At 35.3% G+C, this 24,018-nt stretch overlaps 1 protein-coding gene across 1 annotated transcript in view; it reads right to left on the bottom strand.

Moving 5' to 3' along the window:
• The window catches only part of FLNB (filamin B), a 341,931-nt gene that overhangs the window by 116,513 nt on the left and 201,400 nt on the right, over positions 1 to 24,018 (bottom strand). Inside the window, 7 exon segments of the mRNA XM_053720866.1 lie at positions 4,223 to 4,241; positions 4,243 to 4,391; positions 7,110 to 7,182; positions 7,185 to 7,736; positions 8,340 to 8,351; positions 8,574 to 8,827; positions 9,496 to 9,612. Of these exon segments, the coding sequence (XP_053576841.1) occupies positions 4,223 to 4,241; positions 4,243 to 4,391; positions 7,110 to 7,182; positions 7,185 to 7,736; positions 8,340 to 8,351; positions 8,574 to 8,827; positions 9,496 to 9,612 (1,176 nt within the window).

Here is a 24,018-nt window from a genome sequence, read left to right as displayed (position 1 = left end):
AGGATCTATCTTTTGTCAGAGTAAAAGGAAATGGTTATACATGTCACTTCTTTCTACGCTACCTCTTAAAGAGCACATTTTAAAATGTATTCCCGTTCGTTTCATGCATGTGAAGCCCTGTCACTGTTCACCAATAAAGTTGAGGGAGTTATTTCTACCAGCCAAATCAGAAACTGATCCCTAGTGAAGATGTGCACAAACATGAATTTCCTGTAAGCTTCAATGTAAACGTGAACTGCATTTATATAACTTTGTTTGCGTAAAATATAGTTTTAAAGGCTTAATAGTTGCATTATCATATGTATAACAAATAAATAATAATGGTTTGAAATGTTTCTGGTATTAACAAATACGCCAAAAATATGGAATATATGGAATACATGCTTAACTACAAAGGAAGTACATTTCTAAAGTTGCATTTCCCTTTAAGAGAGAATATTGAATATATTTAAATAAAATTCTACTTTATTTAAGTCCCTATTAAGTCCCCAACACATTTTATGTCTATATTATTGACATCTTTATTTGTTTCTTTTAAAAACTTTATTTTTACCAGCCTTGAAAATGTAAATATTTATTCTCATAAGACCTCTATTTATTTATTATGTTTAAATTTAAAATAAAATAAAAATTGGTCAACTGAGCCATAATACATTTTACATATCATAAATAGACAGAATTACACAAATGCCAATGACCTAATCTTTGCTTCACCAAGTTACGAAAAATGAACCACAACAGGAAAAATGTCACTTCTTCAAGGAAGAGCCCTACCATACTATATACAGAGATAATACTTATCTTATGTAAAATAATAACAAATCACCAGAACACTATTTGGTTTTGCATAAATGTATGAAGTTTTCACTTTTTTTTAAATCATATTTCTTTACAAGGGATATAATGTATAAAAGGAAAAAAAATGGGAGGAACAGGACATGTCATTGGCCGATATGGACCTATCATAAAGCTCTATTGGTGGCAAGGGAAAGGCAAATCCTTTTCAAAGAATTAAAATAAATAGCTTTATTCAAGACCGGGACAGCATTATTCTTATTATTGTTGTTATTATTTTATTTTATTTGCATTTGAAACTTTATTTTATTGAAAATCAAATACAATTTCACATAAAAAGAAAACAATTAACAAAATAGTGACTCATAGAGATAGACGTTTATCAATAATAAAGTATCTAAAATGCTAATTATTAAACTATGCATGTCAAATAGTTCTGTCATCCGCACAGATAGGAGTGTCCTCCTCCATATTAAATTAGGCGGATTAGCTAAACAGCAGTTCTCTGTAAATAACAATTCAAATAGGAGCAGTTCAGATTAGTATTATCATTTATTTTTTTAAATCCTGTGTCAAAGAAATGTCAAGGCAAACTATCAAGTGTCTATTCCGAAAGAAGTAATCATATATTTTCATTACAACTCCGCTACTAGTTGAGTTTTTAAAATACGTCTACCTAGTTAAAACTATTTAATGTTTTTGTGATGTAGTTTCAAGGTTGGGAGAATCCCCAAACATTCTAATTATTAATACTAATAATAATCATAATAATAAATATTTAAACATCATTTTTGGATGGAACAGAAAAAATAGTTTTAATGCCATACAGAAAGTGAAGCGCTCTACCCAGTGAACAAACAAAAGCTCAGCAGGTTTTTCTATGGTGAGTTACCACTTAGGTAGCCGTTTCGTTTCACCCCACTAGGCCGAAAAACGTACGTCTGGGCTTTGGCAGGTCTCTTGTTCAGGGAGAGATTGATAGCTATTTTAGCGCTGGACTGAAAACTGTGTATGGTCACATGCTCAGCAAAACAACGCTGCTTCTGGGAGAGTACCTAGACATACAACAATCTATTATGCATTCCCTGGTTGAGCGCTGATATCTTTTTGTGTATGCAAATTATAACCCTTAGAGAAGTCTCCCTAAAAATAATGGCGGGGAAACAAGACCAGATTCGTTGCCAATGTGCCCTAGAGGGATATGGCTTGCACCTCACTGATGAGGCCCACACTAGGCCGAAACGTAAGTCTTGGGGTTTACTAGGTCTCTTGTTCAGGGTATTTTTGGGGCTGGACTGCACTGTTTAGTCAGGATCAGACTGATATACTACAGGACAGTTCTTCTCTGTGTACGGTACACATGCTGGGGCCAAAAGAGGCTGCTTCTGAGGTGGTAATTAGCCATAAAACAAGCTATTACTCTACTGTTTGTTCCCTGGTTTGAGCGCCTCTCTCTTTATGTGTATGCAAAAAAATATTTTTAATGTTCGCTTATTTAAAATACAAATAAGCTATGGTTAAAAAAAAGGGTTATTAAAGGGACACTGAACCCAATTTTTTTTCTTTCGTGATTCAGATAGGAGCATGAAATTTTAAGCAACTTTCTAATTTACTCCTATAATCAAATTTTCTTCATTCTCTTGGGTATCTTTATTTAAAATGCAAGAATGTAAAGTTTAGATGCCGGGCCATTTTTGGTGAACAACCTGGGTTGTTCCTTGCTGATAGGTGGATAAATTCAGTCCACCAATAAAAAGTGCTGTCGCAGAGTTCTGAATAAAAAAAAAAGCTAGATGCCTTCTTTTTTAACTAAAAAGTAGCAAAAGGAATGAAGAGAAAAATTGATTGTAGGAGTAAATTAGAAAGTTGCTTAAAATTGCATGCTCTTTCTGAATCCCGAAAGAAAAAAATTTGGGTTCAGCGTCCCTTTAAAAGCATCAACATTTACTACCTGAATATATATAAAAAAAAACATAAGTAACATTAAAAGGGATATTAATCACTGTAAACTCTAATAATTCATTTATAACTGTCCCTAACTGACGTCAGAGGTAACATAACAATTTTAAAGGAACAGTAAACACCTTTTAATTACAAGACATTTCTGTTGTGTTGCTATAGAACAGTAATGGTGACCTTTGGCACTCCAGGTGTTTCAGAATTACATTTCCCTGGACTGCAGAGTGCCTAAGCATCATGGTATATGTAGTTGTGAATCATCTAAAGTGCCAAGGTTCACTATCACTGCTATAGAATAACATATCAGCCAAGTCTTCGTGTTGATAAAACAAATTAAAGGGAAATGATACCCAAATGTTAAAACACTTAAAAGTGATGCAGCATAGCTGTAAAAAGCGGACTAGAAAATATCACCTGAATATCTCTATGTAAAAAAAAAAAGTTTTACCTATTCACACCCCATTGTAAAGGACTTTAGGCAGCCAATCAAGTCCCGGAACTTTAAAGGGGAGTGGGCCTCAGCACCCTCATGTTATTTTCCCTATTCATTTTAAGGAAGTTTACTATGAAAATCTCATGCAAACGCAGTAAAACAGTTAATGACCCCAGCACTGATTGGTTTCTGTTCCTTTCTTCTTCCTCCTTTTTTTTTTTGGCAGTGGGGCAGTAACTGAAAGATAACCTTTTTACAGAACACTTACTCTGGTGAGCTGAGGAAATTGTGAGGGTAAATTATCTTCCTTTTTTACATAGAGATATTCAGATGATATTTTCATGTCAGGCTTTTTTCAGTTATGCTACATCACTTTCAAGTGATTTAGCTTTTGAGTATTGGGTCCCTTCAACTTTTTTTACTGCAATTATGTTTCAATAGCCACCGGCTTATTTGAAGTAGCCAGTTATGGGCTTTAGTAATAATATGTAATAATAATTATACTGCATTGATTTGCAAATTGTTATCAGTTAAAGCCAATTAGGGACAGATGTGTAGCAGGGTTTTAGCCTTGAGTAGTCCGCAGATTGCATTACAAGGGTTCAGAGTTAGAAATTGTTCAATTTTCAGAGCAAAATCACATGTAATGGGGACAAAATAAAATAATGAAAATATATTACAAAGTTGATTCATTATACATAACTACACATTTAATATAAACATTTTGAGGTATTTACTGTCCTTTTAAACCTAGGTTAGAACATAACAGTGCCATAACTTTATTGGAAGCCAAAACTTGAAATACATCTGCATCTTATTCTCAGGCTGATATTTGCTTTGAATAAATCATATCTAGCATGTATTCACCATTAAATGTTCCTTTATATCCTTGTAAAACCCAGGTAACAAAGTGATACACCTTACTAAATTGTTCATTATCCTAAATATTTTTTGGCTTTTCAGATAACACACATATTAAGCCCATTTTCATCATAATGACGCCGTCATTAAACACGTTTTGCCGTCTCAGATTACCTGTTTCATAAGGTGTGTAGCTCAACATCGTAAGTCCCATCACCATTATCCGTGTTGACAAGACAATCTGTAGATGCTCCCAGACTGGATTAGTGATTTTGGTTTTAATATGCTTCTCCTCCTGTTTTTGTCAGAGGCCGCGAATCAACTGTGAAATTTGTTGAAGCTTCTCAGGAATACATCTATAAAATGAATGATTAAGCATAAGACATTTTTCACACCAAAAATCTTTCAAACCAAATTAAAAAAACACACAAAAAAAAAAACAACTAAATATCTTCTGCTCAACCACAGTATCTCACCGTCAAATTAAATGGACATTCTAGAACAGACTTTTTACAAATTTATTTATAGGCCTAGAAATGTCCACTAGTTACAAACAAGTAAGAAATTGATATAGACAAGTTAAAAAAGAAAACAAAAATACTATCTTTAAGTCTGTGTGGACTAGTAACATTCCTCCCCTGACTACTACACTATTTCTTCCACTCTGTGTGTGTGTTACTTTATATACCCTTTTGTAGGAGTATATATATATATATATATATATATACACACAAATATATATATATATATATTATATATATATATATACACACATATATATAATATACACATACAGTGTATATATATATATAAATAGTTATCTATATATACACACATACAATATATATATATATATATATATTATATACACACACACATACAATATATATATATATATATCTATATATATAACTATTATATATACCCACACACATACAAATATATATATATAGTATATATATATAAATATATACATATATATAATATATATCTACATATATATGAGCCAAAGGTAAATTTTTGTAACCATGTCTCTCTGGGGTCTTGGGATTTGTGGAAGCCCAGTTATAGTTCTTATGATCTGAAAGTACATTTAACAGAAGGGGAATTACTTGCTGATAATTAACTGACTTATATGTCTCAAAACTGTGTCCTTCATTTTATTAAAAAACACCAAAGTTAATGATACTTTTTCCAATTCTCCTCATAAAAGCACTTCCATTAATTACGCACATATCAGCGTTGGACTAGCTGAACAATTGCCCTTCTTTCAAATTTTGGGACATAAAGACTAAAATACCCTTTAAAAGAAAAGTAGAAATTACTGAAAATTGTTTCAAAGATGTTGTTGTTATAATATTTGTTATTATTAGGTTTATTTTCTTCCTTACGCAGGTCTTTTTTATTTCATGAATTACTTTATTTTATATGAAGTTTAACTTATGCTAAATATATATATATATTATTTTTTTTAAAAAGAAGACACTCAAGTCAAATTAAACTTTCATGATTTCGATAGAGGGCAGCGGCAATTTTAAACAACTTTCTAATTAACTTCCCTTAACACAATGTGCACTGTCTTTTATATTGACACTTTTTGTGTCACCAGCTCCTACTGAGCATGTGCAAGAATTTACAGAATATACCTATATGCATTTGTGATTGGCTAATGGCTGTCACCTGATACAGGGGGGAGTGGGAAATAGACAAATTTTAAAACTTTTTATTCAAGCACTTGTTGATTGTGCAAATCTACTGTATTTACTGGTCCTTCAATTAATTCCAAGGAAAGAGTGAATAACAGCTATCAAACATCTGTGTTTTAGTATGGTGAAATGTTACTGGAAACAGACCAATAACACTGGTAGACCCAAAACCCGTACAAAGAAACAAACAAACTATGTTTACATTTGATGTTCAAAATATAGGGAATATGATATTGTGAATATCCTGTATCAAAGCTCAATAACAGGTACGTTATCAAGAAATTGTAATATCAACCCATGTGTATCTTTTAAAGGTATTTATGTTGTAAATTGTATCTAAAGTTAGATATCTCCATATATACAATGCATCTCTCCTAAATATCCTCAACAAGAATAGATAAGCTGTCCAAGACTGGGAAGCTAAAAGTCAAGATTATAAACTTAATATTGATTGGATACAGCATGACATTTTAAACAACTTTCCAATTTAATTATATTACACCTAAGAGTAAAGTTAGGTAAGCTCAGGAGCAGGCAAATTTTTAGGCATCTGGCAGTAAAGTTTGCAAACAATGTTTATAGAACATAGTTGCCAACATTGCTGCCATAGACTGCAAAAAAATTGTTTTGACACGTCCCTAAGTTCCAATCAGCATTCCTAGGTTTACTCTTTCAACAAAGTATACCAGAGAAAAAAAATGCAAATGTGATAATAAAGGTTAATTTGGAACGTTGTTTAAAAAAAACAGCACGCTCTACTGAATCGGGGACGGTTTAATTTTTAGTTCACTTTCTCTTATGGTCAAAATTTGGACACTGGGGTGAGTTAGGTGGGTGCATGGGTATAGATGGAATGGTTGAACAAGCTGGTCAGGGTATTTCTGAGTACGTTTAGAGAATTCACCAGGTTTTACAAAGTAAAGTGTATATACATACACATATGGGTTTTATTTTAATAGCTCTAAAATTGGCATAGCCAACCCTCCAATTCAAATAAAAATGCAGTGGTGGCCCTTCATGTTAAAAGCTTGGACATCCTCATCTCAAAAAGTAGTACATGGCATATGATATAAAGACCAAATGAATGCTCAACTGCAAATTTACTGCATTGGGAGACATCTTGGATAGATAGTTAATTTTGCCAAACAATAAGACAAGTGTTCTAGGTTATTGATTTTTTGCAGGGGGTATTACTGGAAGGTTTGGTGGGAAAAAAAGCTCTGGAATGTAAATCCCACATGTGAAGATCTTTAGGAGACTCACTATTTTAAGAAAAAATACCCTTTTGAATATTTAAAATAAGATTGATAGCAAGTTCTCATACAATCAATTTTAGGCTTATTCAATACATTGACTTAAAAATGTGAGCTTTACTTACCCACCTCCTCCTTCAATTCCTGGCCCAAACACTTTGATTTTTCTGGTGTCCCACAGCTGGGTACAACTTTTACCCGAGTAGGAAACTTTGGCACCTGCTCTCCTCCATATTTCATAGTCAATGTATACATGCCGGCAAAAAGTGGTACATAAGTAACTGCATAGGTTCCATCCTTGTTATCCTGAACGTAGACTTCTGCTTTTGAACCAGAATCAGACACTGCTTCTACAGCAAGATCTCCAGGACCTGCTTCAGAGCAGTCCACATGAATCAAGCCAGCTTCTCCAACTTTACCATGTTCAAGACCAGGGCCTGTGGCGACCACTTTTTGGGGATCAAACGGCATTTCAATGTCAGCTTGGAATGGTGAACCAGGAATGTGAATTTCTTCAAAGAGGATGTTAACAAAATATTCACCAGGTGTAGTTGGGAGGTAAGAAACTGAACATGTACCATCTCCATTGTCAGAACATTCAATTTTGGCTTCACATGGACCTTCAACTGTTAGCCCTAGCCCTCCTGTGCCCGCTCCTTTGGTGTCAATTGTGAATTCTGCAGGTTTCCCAACAAGACCTCCTTTAAGACCTGGGCCATATGCCTTAACCTAAATCAGATTAACACAAACCAATTTTAGCACAGTAACAAAAACAAAATGTAACATTAACTGTTGACCAAATTTCAACTTCTAGTAAACTGATAGATGAAATGGTCTCCAGAGGTTGTAAAAAAATACCTCAACAGATTTGGAAGCTCAAAAGATAAGTCAAATGTATTTATTTTTCCCTAAAAAGAATTTAGAAGCAAACATTTTTTTTAAAAAAAAACTTTTTATTTGTTTTTGTCTGCTAGTTTTAATTGACAATCATTTTCCCTAAAGACATTTTACTTTTTATTTATTGATAAAATTGGAGTGTGCATACAGGCTTCCCATTTAATTTTTAAAGATTTATTCTTTATAATATATTTACATCATCAAGTAATGCTTTTCCTAAATACTGAAACTAACAGACAAAGAAATAGATTCTTTTGGATTTTTTCTAAGCATTTTTTTTTCTTAGAGATTATTTATATGAATTTTTTTTTAAAAGAAACTGTAGAACACACTCACAAGAGAGAAAGTGTCTGTAGCAGTCGTAATGGCCTATAATGCCTAAGCTCTGCAGAGGGAAGCTGGATTCTTACACTTTTGTGCATATACTTATCAGACTTGGCTTGGCCTGTGTGGATTGTTTTCAGTACTATTTTTTATTAATATATGGCTCAAAGAGAGACTGATATCTGTCAACTATTAGAGGGTGGAATTTTGCCTTGATAATTTATTGTGTTTTGTTGTGTATCTGAATTATTACAAAAGTTGTTCTTGCTTTCAGTGCTATTAGTATGCGGCTTAAAAGCAACAGTAAGATATTTTATTATCTGTATGTTTATTACCTTTGTGGATCGGGGCGGGTAAAGTTGCTTCTACCACGTATGGACTCCCCAGAATTGGATTCCCATCGTAGCTCACATCCACGTTATAAACACCTTCTTCCTTTGGAATATATTTTACCGTACTGCATTCTTTACCAGGAACTGGTTCAACCAAACAGGGTACAGCTTTCATAGATGGGCTGGCAATCTTCACATCTAGTTTACCTTGTCCACCTGCTCCCTTTGTGTCTATGAGGAACTCCTGGTCTTTGCCAACTTCCACTCCTGCAGGCATAAGGAATTTCTTATAGAATTGTAGGTTGGTTATTTGATAGACAATATGCCACAGGACTTGCCAGAAGCTTTCAGAGCTTCAAATGATCCCTAAAACACTACTATTCAGGAACGTTTACAACGTATATCAACTTATATCAACCTCTGTCTCTGTTTACTTATCTCAGAACCCTCACCTTTTTCATCAAGTCACCTTGTACTACCCCTTGGCAGATGGAAATTTCATGGGCAGGGGCCTCATTTTTATTATAGTCTTTTGTAAACCCAACAATGGCATGAACCACCTACCTATACATTCTAGCTCTGAGGAACATGTTTATTCATAAATTTCCTGCATTAGCCATTTAATTTCGTCAACAAATATATGCAAGACAACCAATACTCTGAGTATCTCTAAAGGGTCATTAAAGGGATACTAAACCCAATTTTTTTCTTTCACGATTCATAGAGCATGCAATCTGAATCGGGAAAGAAAGAATTTGGGTTTAGTAACCCTTTAAACTCAAAATGTGTTGGGCATAGACACAAATACATGAATACAAAAATGATGTTAACTAAAAAAGTAAATATTTAAAGTGTATAAATAAAAATACATTACTTTGATGTTTAAAAAGCAAAAACAAATACCCACTAGGTTGGACATGAATGTGTTAACTTACGACTCTCTAGTCCATCAATTCGCACTTTGCTAAGGTCCAGTGGGGCAGCAACTCCCACAGTGAAAGGGCTTTTAGGAATTGGGTCTCCTCCGTAGTTCACAGCCACTTTGATTTTCCCTAAAAAAAATTTTTTTTTATATATATAAAAAATCAAATACTGTTATTTTACAATGAATTATAACAATATGATGATAACAGTAGCTGTAAACAGAATACATATTTAGCTTAGAAAAAGCAGGGATAAATTTCACATTAGTTAATGTAGACATCATCTTCATGCAAGGCAAATTCGTGGCAAGTCAAGTGCTAAAATGTGTCAGTGGCTTTATAACATTCTGTGTTCTGAACATTTAAAGAAACATTAAACTCAAATGCAATTATCTATTAAATGCTATATTATATACAGTAAATGCCTGCAGTTTAACTCCACAAATGGGAGTTTTCCAATGTCACCCGAACCATGACCCCTGCAATATGCTATATAGTTATTGCTTGGTCATTGAGACTGCTAGGAACTCATTTATAATTTTGTCCCTAATTGGTCACACAAATGGGAAAATATATGTAAGGATACAGGTCCCTGGACTAGTGGGCTATAAAACATTGAAAAAGAATTGCCAGGGGGGGCGGAGCCCGACACCAAAGGGAGCAGACGTGTAAGCTAGGAGCTCTCCTGCTATATCTGATTAAAGGTATACAAATATCTACCCTGGACCAGATTTATTGGCTAAAATATACAGAAATTAATGACCACTTACATCTGCTAGGGCCCTGGGAGACAGGCAAAACTTTGCTTTGAGCTGTGAAACTATTGAAGGAGCACCTCGCTCTGGGGCCTTCCCCTGTATAACTAAGCAACGAGGATACGATCCCTCCTAACGTTTGTGGAGCTCCTCTCCTACTTTCGCATCCTAAGATGGACCTGGAGGCGGCATATGCACAGATTTGAGGATAATGCCTCTAGAATCCTGGAGGATCATTTTTCAACAATGGGCCAGCTGCTGGCGCAATTCCGTGAGCAGCGCTGTGCCCTGCATGACAGACAAGATGGCAGCTACCGACTTGAGCTCTGTTTGGAAACTAAGTCGCAACCCCTGAAAGTGCCGGAGAGTCACGTACCGACAGGTCTGTGTGAGCTTTACTGTGACTCAGATGCTGAAAAGCTGCACACCAATATGAAAATGCCGAAGTTCCAGCCTGCCTTACCGGAATTATCTACAGACGACAAGCGGAACGAATACGCGGATGGATCTAGGGGAGCGACCCACGGAGCTGTCCTCGGTCTACTATCACATGGAGAGAGGGATTTCCACCACCCCTCTAGCCTGCATAATAGGAGCGCAATCTGGACCTTTGGTTGCAGGCTCTATGAGTTCCTCATAACAGTAAGTCCGTCCAGAGTGGGGAGTGAACCGGCTGCGGGGCATAGGTTAAAGTACAGAACAATTGTTGACAGCATAGAATGAGTCTGAGAGGCTTACGTGGCTGTGACCCTCTTTGTGTATGCTGCAATCACGCTTTTGATGCCATACAACTAGATCGCTACACATACCCGCACCTATTGCCTCACCTTAAAGCATGTTATTCAGACCTATTCCACGCAGTCAAGAGCCATATGTACTGCACATGGACACATGATATTACTGAACAGTTGTTTCTGTGACTTTATGGGCGGGAATGCTGTCAGGATTGCTAACTTTTATGAATCTGCTACCCATATTGCTTCCGCTCAGACCCAGGTGTGGGTTAATATCACACTGCTTCTGATTTTACAGCTATGAGAGACTCACGCACCCTTATGGAACAGGTTTAAATAATACTGGGGTCTTTAGACTGAATCCATCCAGCAGGGTGAATAAGCAATTCTAAATTACTAGGCTATGGTTATCTGATGTTACGTGTCTAAGGTGCTCTGTTTATATTATGGCCACACATACCCTCCTTAGCAACCCTGTTTTCATGGTTATATTATTCCTATTTTCCACCTCTTTAGTTTGTCAGAGGTGCTTTAATACTCCTAGATAGAGCTACAATCTGTTTAGCGATCAACATACCAGCTAACCCAGATAAGCTGCTTGGACCTATGTTTCATGTCTATGTATAAATACATGTGCAGGGGGTATTGGAAACTGAGTTAGTCTTATATTAAGATTGTTTTTATGGAGTTACCATGTTTATGCTCATTAATTGTGTTTATTATTTTATTCACTTATTTAATTATTTTTCTTTTCATTTTTTTCTTCAACACTGAGAAGCCCTTTGATTTAATAGGCCTCTCTACCACCTTCCTTATGCTCCAGCAACAATTCATGTGCTTGATTACACAGTTAGTGGCACAAATGTTTTATTTAAGGATTCTATCAAGGGGTCCTGCTTTATAGGCTCTTTGTCCCCCAATTTTAGTTAATCTTTTTAATGGCTATCATTATCAGCCAAGTTAGCTTCACTAGCAGCCCACGGTAAAAATCCCCTGCACACGTGTATCACTATGCCTCCGTTGTTTAGAGTTGTGGGTTAAACATGAAACACTTACTCAAGTTGCTCAACAATTTAATAACCTGTAATGTTCAATCCCTCTCTGTTTAATTTTGTTTGTCCCTCTGTTTAGGGCAGGGGTGTCCAAACTTTGCTCTCCAGAGGTTTTGGAACTACATTTCCGATGATGCTCAGCCAGCATTTTATCTAGCTGAGCATCATGGGAAATGTAGTTCCAAAACCTCTGGAGAGCAAAGTTTGGACACCCCTGGTTTAGGGAGGTTGCAATGTTTATGTTATAGCTGACTTTGTGGAGGTTAGCCTCAGAGTGTCCTTATTTCAGAGTACCCTGCTCCCTCTGCTCCCTTTTATAAGGGAACCCATTTAATATATGATAAGTGGCAACACGACACTATAACACCCATGGCACTTCTGTAACCAGTCCTAGAATTCCCCACGCTATTTACTCCAAGGCATCAAGCTCACTGCGTGGTCAATTTTTAAGTAAGTTGATTTAATCTTCTCACGCTATCTTCACTACTTTCTCCCCAGAAGTCCAGCTTCCATAACTCTACATATGATACCGCAATATATATGGCACAATTGTTTTATAGGAGAAGGTTGTTATTAGGATTTAAATTGCCTTAAGGGAGGGTCTCCTTAACAGAATGTACAACCTTGCTTCTTCATGGCATTCGATCCTCATAGGTTTCTCTGCTATTTTATTATCAGAGCCCTGCATCCCCTGCTCCTATACATGATTCATAGCAGTTTTAGACACATTAGATGCATAAGTAGTATATATTGCGCCCAATATAGATATTACTGAGGATATGTCTTGTTACTCAATTTCAGATAGGCTTATTACCCAATATTATGTATCCATATAAGCTCTATAATTAATTATTTCAGATATTTGTACCCTTGTAAAATACTTTACTTGGTTAGTATGTTTTAACAAATGTCTGGACTTAATATATGATATATGTCAATCAGCCCTCACTATGATCACATTTCCAGATCCACTCTCCTTAAAGACTAATTTGGGAATCAGACTGTAATAGTTTAGTTTTTAGTACTACTCTATAATTTGCAGTGTGATTACAAGTAAATAGTTTTCATTATTTACTACACTCTGTGATACTCACCAACTTACACAACATGTGGTTTGGTGTCCCAATGGTTTTAATATATGAATATTTTAGAGATATTTAATAAGATATTACTTTTGTTAAACTCCTCCCTACATAACTTCATTATCTAGGTCATATTATTACAACCAAGTTTTGTAGCGCTATTCTATGCATATAGTTTGGTTCTGTTGCCTACGGCCGGGGCGATAGGACTTATAGCAGAAACCAGCACTATCATACATTCTATATTTACAGACCTATTAATTAGGAGGTATGGAGAGTTTTCACTTACATTAGACCTGCCATAGGAAGTATTAATACCATAGTATATTTCCGAATTCACTGAGCTCCCTGTGTGTGATCTTGGATGGTTTGTTGTACCTTATTCACCCATACCATTTATATTAATCGCCCTCATATCGCTCCTCATTAGTTTCCTGTTAATTTACTGATATACCTTAGTTGGCTCCGCCCCTCCATCCCTTCCCTTTCCCCCCTCTTTAATACGAGCGGCTCTCGCCCGCTGCATTCCCTCCCCCTCATACTATGGTCCAAGAGTGACCGAAACATAAGCCATATCCCCTTGTTACACTATGATTAACTTAGATTGTACAGAGGTGTTCTTCTGTTGCTTCGGGATACATATACTATCTATTATATTTATAAAAGTGAAGTTCAATTCTGATTCGTCCATGCTTTCTCTTATGCTCTATTGGAATAAGATGTGACTCTGTAACCTGCACTTGACTTGGATGTAATTACCTGCCTCTGGACGAATTATGTTTGTTTCTCTACTGCTTGTTAATCTCACAACTTCAATAAAAAACTTTAATTAAAAAAAAAAAAAAGAATTGCCAGAATTGTTGTAAATGTTGTTACATAATTTTGAAGGGTGCTCAATCAATCATATATGACTTTAGTGTTCATTTATATGCCTAGTGCAGCCACTAAGGGACAATACAGGGAGATGAATATGCAGGTAATTTAGTGGGCTGGCTAAACAACAATTACAAAACTTATGGGATTGTTGAAGGTTAAAAACATACTCAAAGTTGCACTCTATGAACACTGTCTCTCTCTATTTATTCCAGTAGTTGACCATACATGTATTTTTGATTCTCATTTGCTCACCGGCTATACCCTCATATGGAGTGACAAAGGAGTATGACTATAATAATGCAAAAATAAAAAAAGAAAGTTATGCATTTTATTATTGCACTATTGCTTGAAAATAACTGTTTAACCCCTGCAAAGATATTAAAAACACAGTTAAAGTTAGCTTCAGAGCAACTACTACTAGCTACTGGGATCTAGCTGGACACATCTGGAGAGCCAATGCCAAGAGGCATATAAGTGCAGCCACTAATAAGCAGCTAGTTCCCACTAGTGCACTGCAACTCCTGAGCAAACATATGTATGCTTTTCAACAAAGGATACCAAGTGAACATAGTAAAATTTGTTAACAGAAATAAACTGAAAAGTTTCTTAAAATTGCATGTTATGCTATCTGTATCACAAATGTTTAATTGCAATGTTAAAGGGACAGGAAACCCCAACATTTTCTTTCAAGGTTTGGATAGAACATAAATATTTTTAAGCAAATTTCTCCTCTTACTTCCATTATCAAATTTGCTTTGTTCTCTTGTTATCCTTTGCTGAAGGAACAGCATTGCACTACTGGCAGCAAGATGAACACATCTAGCCAGCCAATCAAAAGAGACAAATGTGTGCAGGCACCAATTAGCAGCAGCTCCCACTAGTGTAGGATATGTGCGTATTCTTTTTGAACAAGCGATATCAAGAGAACAAAGCACATTTGAAAATAGAAGTTAATTAAAAGTGTCTTACAATTATCGGCTCTATCGGAATCTTGCAAGTTTAATTTTGACTTTACTATCCCTTTAATAAATTTTTACATAAGAATGTCCCTTTAACTAGAAACTGTAAAGGTGTAAAGATTTAGACAATATTATTCTGAATGATCAATACTGGTTAAACAAAAGTTGTGTATAAAGGATACTTTTTAGGCACAAAAAATCCCCTAAGCCTATGATTTTCCTTCTATGTTACGTGTGTTTGAACTTTTGTGATTTCTCCAACATTCCACAAACATTCCTAATTATATACTAATAAAAGAACATAACAGATCTAAAATTGTATCAACAAATGTAATGCAGACACAATGGTTTTATGTTTGTTGAACATCCATGAAGCCAAAAACAAAGGAAGCATAGAATTTGGAATCGGCGTGTGCATTTCTGGAAGTCTTTTACAAATCACTGCCTCAGATTACAGTGAGCCTGTTTTGCTATTCTAGCTCACGGTTTTCAAATTAAGTGAATGTCTTGATCGCTGCCAAAGAGCTATAATAATGTTCGCTGAACAAAGCCAATCTAGATTTGCCAAATACAGTTTCAATCAACTTCTTCAAAACAGTCTGTGTGTTTGTACAAAGAGCTGGCAAATTACTAACTTACTTAAATTATATAGGTTGGCTCTAGGCAAGAGAAACTATCATTTAGGTTAGAAAATATCAACAATACACGTTCGTGCTTGGTCAAGTCATGTGTATTGCTACACTTAAAGTGAAAGTCAACTATCGATCAGCTTTATAACGCGGACATAAAAATACATCTTTAAATATTATGACTTTAATTCATCATTTTTTTTAAAAGAAGTTTCTTTAGCATAGTTATTTACCTTACAATCTTACAAGTTTTGAGATGACGAATCTCGCTACAACTAATTGATTGGTCCCCCAGTGCGTCTGTGAAGCTTCAGTTTACGTCCCAAATGTTCAAATGCACGTGCGCTACTCACTCAATTAACTCTGAGTATAGAAGCGCGTTCATGAGACACGCATGCGCATTGAACTGAACAGGCAAACCCAGCCAATTACGTAACTGCATCCGCACACAATGATTGGAGCAAGTTACAAAATTTGTCATCAATCTTGAACGAGAGCAAGCACAGATGACCACGTATAGAGCGGGTGGGACCGCACTTACGCGAAAAACTCCAAAACCAGGAAACAAGCAGGGGCGGAGGAACCTACAAGACGGTAGGATCGAGCAAACATACAAATTAGAAACTCATTTTAAAAAAAATAAGTTAGAGACTACATAATTTGATACAAGGTGAATCCATAGCATTAATCCAGTTTGTTAAAATTTACTTTCACTTCAATCAAAAAGAAATACGACAAATAATTGCGTCCCATTATTCATGCGTATTGACAGGTATTGCACACTGATAGAAAACTCATAGCTACATATGAAAACAATGTAAAAGCTTGTATATTGGTACAAAAACTACACAACTGTTTGTATTATTGCTACCGCTCTCCCACAGGACTACTGAACACTGAAACTGAAGCGGAAATGGTGTGAAAATCACCCTGGGGCGAGAACAAGTCGCCACCCCTTGCTGCGGGCCTGTAGAAACACAAAGCTTAGCTTTCAATAACATTCCGAGACAGGGAATATGTAACACCAGTTACTGCCTGTAAAAATACAGGGCAGTGACCTTATTGCTTGTGCACAAATGTTTGGGCTTCACTCGTAATCGGGCTCTGAATGGGCTGAGTTTGTATAAAGTGCAAACATCTTCTTTATTCCTCTATACACAAATCTTATCTTATCTCTGTCTATGCATAAAAGCCGATACTTATAGAGAGCAACTGAAAATTAATATTTTAGTGTCTGTCACTCCAAATGATCTGCTGCTGATTACATAGCTTTTCTTCAGAGAATACAAAAATATTTATATTTTCAGTAGAGGCAGTAGTTTTAACAGGGAAAAGCAGCTATTTCAAATGACAAAATAAAAGTAAAATTGATCATTGGGAATAAATTAATTAAAGGGAAGAACATATTACAGTACAAGGCCGCATCAATTTATTTCCCAGCCAGAAATATGTATGCATGTATATGTGTATGTATATAAATCCTATATAATAAAAGGCCAGGTATGTTTGTCCGAAGCCGTCATGCGCAGTAGAAACTGTGCGAGGAAAAACATAGCTGGCCGTCAACACCTTAACAAAGGATCAGTCTGTGAGGATCAGACAGCAGAGAGGTTGGGCGGGAGCGGGTGTGATGGGGGCGTGGCATGCAGAGCAGCAGTATTGGGGGCGTGGCCTGCAGAGCGGCAGTACCAGGGGCGTGGCCAGACGGGAGCAGCCGTGGCAGGGGTGGGACTGGGCGGGACGGAGCATGGCGGGGTTGTGACCTGGCAGGAAGGTGAAACAGCTGCATTGCAGAAAATGGCGTGTGTACACGGGCTTTAGGACTAGTAAATATATATATATACATATAATGGAAAATATTCATTCAGATAAGTGTGTGGGAGTTAAAAGTAAACATTTTTTGTCATAAACATTTAGCTAAATTAATATCTACAAAAGTGTAAGGAAAAAAAGACCATTCTCAATCTCAAGAAATAACAGATCACAGCTGATCTACATCTCTATATGTTTTACAGTTACTGCATGATGCAAATAGCTTAATGACGTTAAATGAGATTTATAGAAGTGTTTCCCTAAGGCTTCACAATAAATCTATATTAGTACAAACAGCTACTTTGTGTCCTTGGGAAAATAACATTGAAAATGTTTTGCTTCATTCTTAAAGTCACGTTTGCAAGATATGTGTCTTTCAGACAGTTACCTAGGTTACCATATTAGTAGATATATGTATTTTTGTCAAACAAAGCACGTTATAACCTGTCGTAACTGATCACTATATTTTACGATTCATTCTACCCTGAAATTACAAAGCAGTCTAACAGCAATTTTTTTTATATAATGTCAAAAATCTGAATCACATAAATGAAGAAAATAAAAATAAAATGATTTTTAAACAAACTGCTGTACAATTCATACTGATCATTAAAGGGACATGTAAACCAACATTTTTCTTTCATGGTTCAGATGTAACATACAAATGTAACTTTGTAATTTACCTTTATCACCAAATTTGGTTCATTTTATTGGTATCCATTGTTAAGAACAACAATGCACCACTACTGAGAGCGAGCTGATCACATCTTGTAAGTCAATGAAAAGAAGCATATATGTGCAACACCAATCAGCAGTTAGCTTTCAGTAGTGCTTTGCTGCTCTTAAGCCTAACCTGGGTATGCCTTTCAACAAAGGATACCAACAGAATGAAGCAAATTAGATAATAGATATAAATTAAAAAGTTATTTAAAATGGCATAATCTACTGGAATCATAAAAGTTTAATTTTGATTTTACGGTCTCTTAAAATGTGTGTTAAATAGTTCAATATAAAGTATAAATAAAGGATATAGTATCTGCATTATTTATTGCCCACTTTAACTATAATGTTCCCATTGGAACAAAGTACACTAAGTAAAAATGAAATCACGCAATTGTCGATGCGATCGCGTGATTTCAAGTCCGGGAATAATTCACGGAGGACTGCCTAAGCTGCTAGGCACGCCCCCCAGGTCAATCCTTGCCTTCGCCAAAGGGAGAAGCTGCATGATACCATATATGGTAGGACGTTCCAAGCCGCCCTAACGGCGTTAAAGCCCAGCGCTGTTAAGACAGCATCGAATTTCCTAACAGCATAGAGTGGTTAAACCAATGTCAAGGAATTTTTTTTTCCATAATGCGTAAGAGAAATACACATATTATAATTTCATTATTATCATTATTATTATTTGAAAAGTGCTGCCAAACTCCATAACACTAATGTGGCTATACACATATGACAGTACTTGCACTTTATTAACACAAGGATATATTTAACTATGATTTTGTTTTAAGATCAAAGCATCAATAAACTTTATAATGAAATGACTGAGCATAGCAAGAAAATCCTTTCAACACAATTAATTTAGGATTTAGTCGGACATTATACAGAAAAAAAGAAAATCACAGAGAAATATTTTGCGCAATTTCTTTTGTTCTTATTTAGAATAAACTATTCATTTTCTTTCTTTCTTCAAGGTCAGTATATATTAAATGTTCACATCAAAAGGAAAATAATTTGCCACCCTTATTTAGCAAGTCACACTTAAATGAAAAACAATGCGATTAAGAAAGTAGCATATGTTTTCTTCATGGGGGAATTTCAAAGAGATTATAAAAAAAAAATTATTAAATTGAGCTTAAGTGGAGATTAAAAAATAAATAAAAAAATATCAACACTATTTCTTCATTAAGGACATCAACAATATACCTCAGTGTGCATATGAGTCTTACCTTATGTCGTCCTCCCTTTAATATCTATTTTATGTTTATTTATACCTCTTATTAGCCTATAGTTTGGGGCAAATATACCTATAGCACATATATGATTCGTTATTGCTATATGGTAAACCAAATTAAAATTTAATAAATTAAAGAAAAACTGTTCAGCAATTTCTCTGCTGCTCTCAAGATACAATTTATGAAATAAATACATTTTACAGTATAAAAAAGTGGTCCACAAAATAAAATACAGGGTTTTTATTTCTAGTTGCGTTTCAGAAAATTTGTATAAAATAAATTATATTTTCTGACAACTGCAAAAAAACACAAATATAGAAATATTACATCCCCGTTTAAACGGATTAGATAGATGTATTTTTATTCCCCAGTGCAGTTAGTCCAGTATTCACTGGCTGATAGGAAAACACCTACAGAAATAGATTTATCCAGCACACACAAAATATCCATTCTTTAAAAAAAAAAAAAAAAAAAAAAAAGTACGGCACTACATTTTGAAATAGACTCTTACAAGGAACAAATAACATTTTTGAAAATCCCATTCCTTTAAAATTAAATGGAAAGTAAAGTTAAAATTAAACTTTCATGATTCAGATGGAGCATGCAATTTGTAACAACTTTCCAATTTACTTTTATAATCAAATTTGCTTTGATCTCTTGGTATTCTATGTTAAAAACTAAACCTAGGTAGACTCAAATGCTAATTTTCTAAGCCCTTGAAGGCTGTCTCTTATTTCAGTGACTTTTTCCGTTTTTCCCAGATAGACAGTGCTAGTTCATGTGTGCCATATATATATATATATATATATAACACTGTGTTCACTCCTGTGGAGTTATGCAGCAGTCAGCACTGATTGGCCAAAATGCAAGTCTGTCAAAAGAACTGAGATGAGAGGGCAGTCTGCAGATGCTTAGATAAAAGGTAATCACGGATATAAAAAGTATATTAATACAACCGCGCCGATTATGCAAAACTGGGGAATGAGTATTAAAGGAATTTTCTATCTTTTTAAACAATATAAATGTCAAAGTAGACTGTTCCTTTAAACAGCCCAGGTTAGCAAAATTAGTTGTAGTTTACTTTGCAAATCCTTATAAGAGTAAAGACAAATCTAATTTAGTTTGTAAATTATTTTATAGATTATTTATATATATCATATTTCTCTGCTAACTACCAAATACAAATAAAACTACTAAAACATTGGCCTGTCCCTACTCTAATATTCACTCAGGTTATTACTAAAAAAAGAAGAAGAATTTCCTTATTAAATTAGACAGAGGCTGTGTTAGTTCCATGGGGTTAATGAACCGTGTGGTATTTATTATCATAACAATACAGTTGCATACAGAAACTATTTTAATTGCATTTCAAATGTCCTCTGTTTTATTTAAGGGCTGTTTGGGTCACAAAGCTCTACTGCACAAATGAATGGCCGGAGTTTATTAAAACTTAAGTCTACTTAAATTTAATAAAACAATAAATATGTAATAGCTTCTCGGACAAACTGTAATATGAGTTTACAAAGAAAAACCTGGTTGTTGCATAAAGTTAAAATTAAAGGGATACTAAATCCAAATTTTGTATTTAATGATTCAGATAGCGCAGCAATTTGAAGCAACTTTCTAATTCACTCTATTATATTTTTTTCTTTGTTCTCTTGCTATCTTTATTTAAAAAGCAGGAATATAAAGCTAAGGAGCCGGCCCGTTTTTGGTTTGGCACTTGGGTTACGCTTGCTTATTGGTTGGCTGAATGTAGTCACCAATAAGCAAGCTCTATCCAGCGTGCTGAACCTAAAATGGGCCGGCTACTAAGCTTTACATTCCTGCTTTTTAAATAAAGATAACAAGAGAACAAAGAAAAATTGATAATAGGAGTAAATTAAAAAGTTGCTTAAAATTGCCTGCTCTATCTGAATCATGAAAGAATAAAATAAGGTTTAGTGTCTCCTTAAACTTTCATTGTCGGCTCAGGAGTGTGCAGGTCTAGCATTCTAAGTAGGTAGCAGTGTTTGCAACAAAGTTTGTGGCCATGTTATGAATAATTGCAAACACTGCTGCCATAGCATGTTAAAGACACTTGCTGCATGCTTCTGACGCCCTGTACGCCTACCTAGGTTTGTTTTCAAACAAGAGATACCAAGAGAACAAAACAAATTTGACAATAGAAGTAAATTATTTAAGCTGTTGCCTGTTCTATCTGAATCATGAAAATATCATTTTGACTTTACTGTCTCTAAGTTAAAACTAATTTATTATTTTTGTCCTCACAACTCCATTACAGTGTAGGTTTCCTTATCTGCAGGGACTGCCATGGTTAATAAGTGAAAGGGATCATGTGTTCAAACATCAGAGCTTACAATTTCCAACGCTCCATTCTTCCATTATGTGCACTAATAATGTAGCTGAATCAGAATAATTACTCCATATTTATAAAATAAAGAAGATCTATTTTGTGTATTATAGGAGGGTAGAGAATAAAACACTACTTTCTGATTACATCTGAACAAAATAAAATGCTCGGTCTCACAAAACGACAACCAGATTATTCTCAACTCTATACACATAAATAAAAATGCTATACCTAAGAATGAAATGCCAATTTAAATCCTGTGAATAGTCAAGGCAATAACTCTAAAATTAAACTGCCCTACACACCTAAATTGCCAGGCTAGCCTTGAGTTTACTGCCTAAGTCACAGAGCTGTGCAGCTGTCTGTGAGTGCTGGTGAGTACCCAGGACAGTGAGTTCTGCAGTGGAACAGTACATACTCCCAGTCTGGTTTGGGGGGGTGCAGTCTATTTCCGTGTTTCTGCAGACTCCAATAATCTTTCTCCCTATATTTTGTTTGCAATCTGCTGCGATATAAATTAAAATCACAAACAGAAATGCTATGCCAATCACATAAACTCTATGCAGAAAATCCTAATATGTTACTAATGCTTTAACCCTTTCGTGGATAAATAGTAACAGATACAAGCAGGCAATGCTGATGTATATTAATCTATTATTTTAAAAAAATGCATTCAAATATTCTTATTTTTCTCCATTTTAAAAGTAGACATTACCATTTCTAATAACTGTAAATCCAAAAGTGTATCTAAATCAGTTATCTACAAATAGCTTGATGACTTATAAAGAGGCTAATGTCCCAGTCTATATTAGGTCCACAGGAAACCTTGTATCAAGAAAAACAAACAAATAACCACTCTTGTCTAATGTTTTAGTACTTTCTCTCGCGCTTTGCCTTGACTCTAAATGTACTGAAAACCACAATGTCTGAAATGCATAGCAGCAGATGTAGAAGCAGTATTGTCTGTGGCAGTGACGTGCAGTGACGTCAGAGGTTGGTGAGGCAGTGGCTAGGATACGCCTTCATTCTTTAGATATCCTTTGTTGAAGAAATAGCAATGCACATGGGTGAGCCAATCACATGAGGTATCTATGTGCAGCCACCAATCAGCAGCTACTGAGCATATTTTGATATGATTTTCAACAAAGGACATCAAAAGAATGAAGAAAATGAGATATTAGATGTAAATTGGAAAGTTAGTTAAATTTGCATATGGGTTTCATATGGGTTTCATGTCCCTTTAAATGGTGTCTTGGAAAACTGGTCAACTTAGTAAACATCTGATTTTAGTCTAAAAGGATTGTAACAGAAACTCTTGCCAGATAACACAATGCTTGCTCTGATTATGAGATCTAGAAATCCATGCCCATTAAAATATGTTTAAACATACTTTTTACTTTAATGCTGCAAATTATGCTTATAGATTCTTTCATTACATAAGGGACAGAGAGAGAGAAAGAGACCATGGGGGAGAACAACACATAAGGAGAGAGATGGATAGAGAGAGAGAGAGACACACACACACACACACAAGGGGGGGACCACTGCATTTTAAAGTAATAAAACAGCAGAGCTACAGAGAGTTCAGAAAATTAGTCTATAATTTAGTGTGAAGTACAGAGGCAAGCTGCTAAGTTAGTGGGTGTAAAGTTTGAGTAAACAAAATACAAAAGAGTAAAAAACACTAAACCACGTTCATTAAATTATCATTTTCACTAACAGAATCCCTTACAGTAAAATCTTACTTCAATAAGATGTGGCTGAACAGAAACATTGCTCTCTGTGCCTCTCTCTTTCTGCTCTGTAAGGATTCAGGAAGTGACAGTGGAACATTCCACTGCACTTAGAGGGGAAAAACAGAACTCTCTTTTTCACTTTAGCAAAGCTAGCAGGTTCACAGGACAGCAACAAAATATATGAAAGTTGTTTTTTTCCGTTTTTGTTTTGTTTTATATGATTTAACATCCAGCCCCAACCCTATGTTCCACTTACTAATGCCTCTCGCTGGATTGGTTCAGCCCTAATAGGACTGCCTCAAATAAAGCACTTATGGGCCATGCAATGATCTTAACCACTGTCATCCAGTAGATGGCGCAGCATGTTGTGTAATGGTGGGCAGACCTGCTTGTGCCTCTCCATTGCACAACATCTAGCTGTGAAAAAAAAAATTACAATTTTTTTTTTAAAGCCAATAAAAAAAAAAAATATTTTTGCCCATATGAAAGGTGAAGCACTGCCTCACCTGCCTCTAGTGACTGCACATCACTGGTCTGTGGATACATATTTGTAAAATACTGTTGTCTTATAAATGGCTACCAAGCACAG

The sequence above is a fragment of the Bombina bombina genome, chromosome 7, assembly GCF_027579735.1.
Source record: "Bombina bombina isolate aBomBom1 chromosome 7, aBomBom1.pri, whole genome shotgun sequence".
NCBI classification, from domain to species: domain Eukaryota; kingdom Metazoa; phylum Chordata; class Amphibia; order Anura; family Bombinatoridae; genus Bombina; species Bombina bombina.
This window is presented reverse-complemented; position numbering and strand designations above follow the sequence as displayed.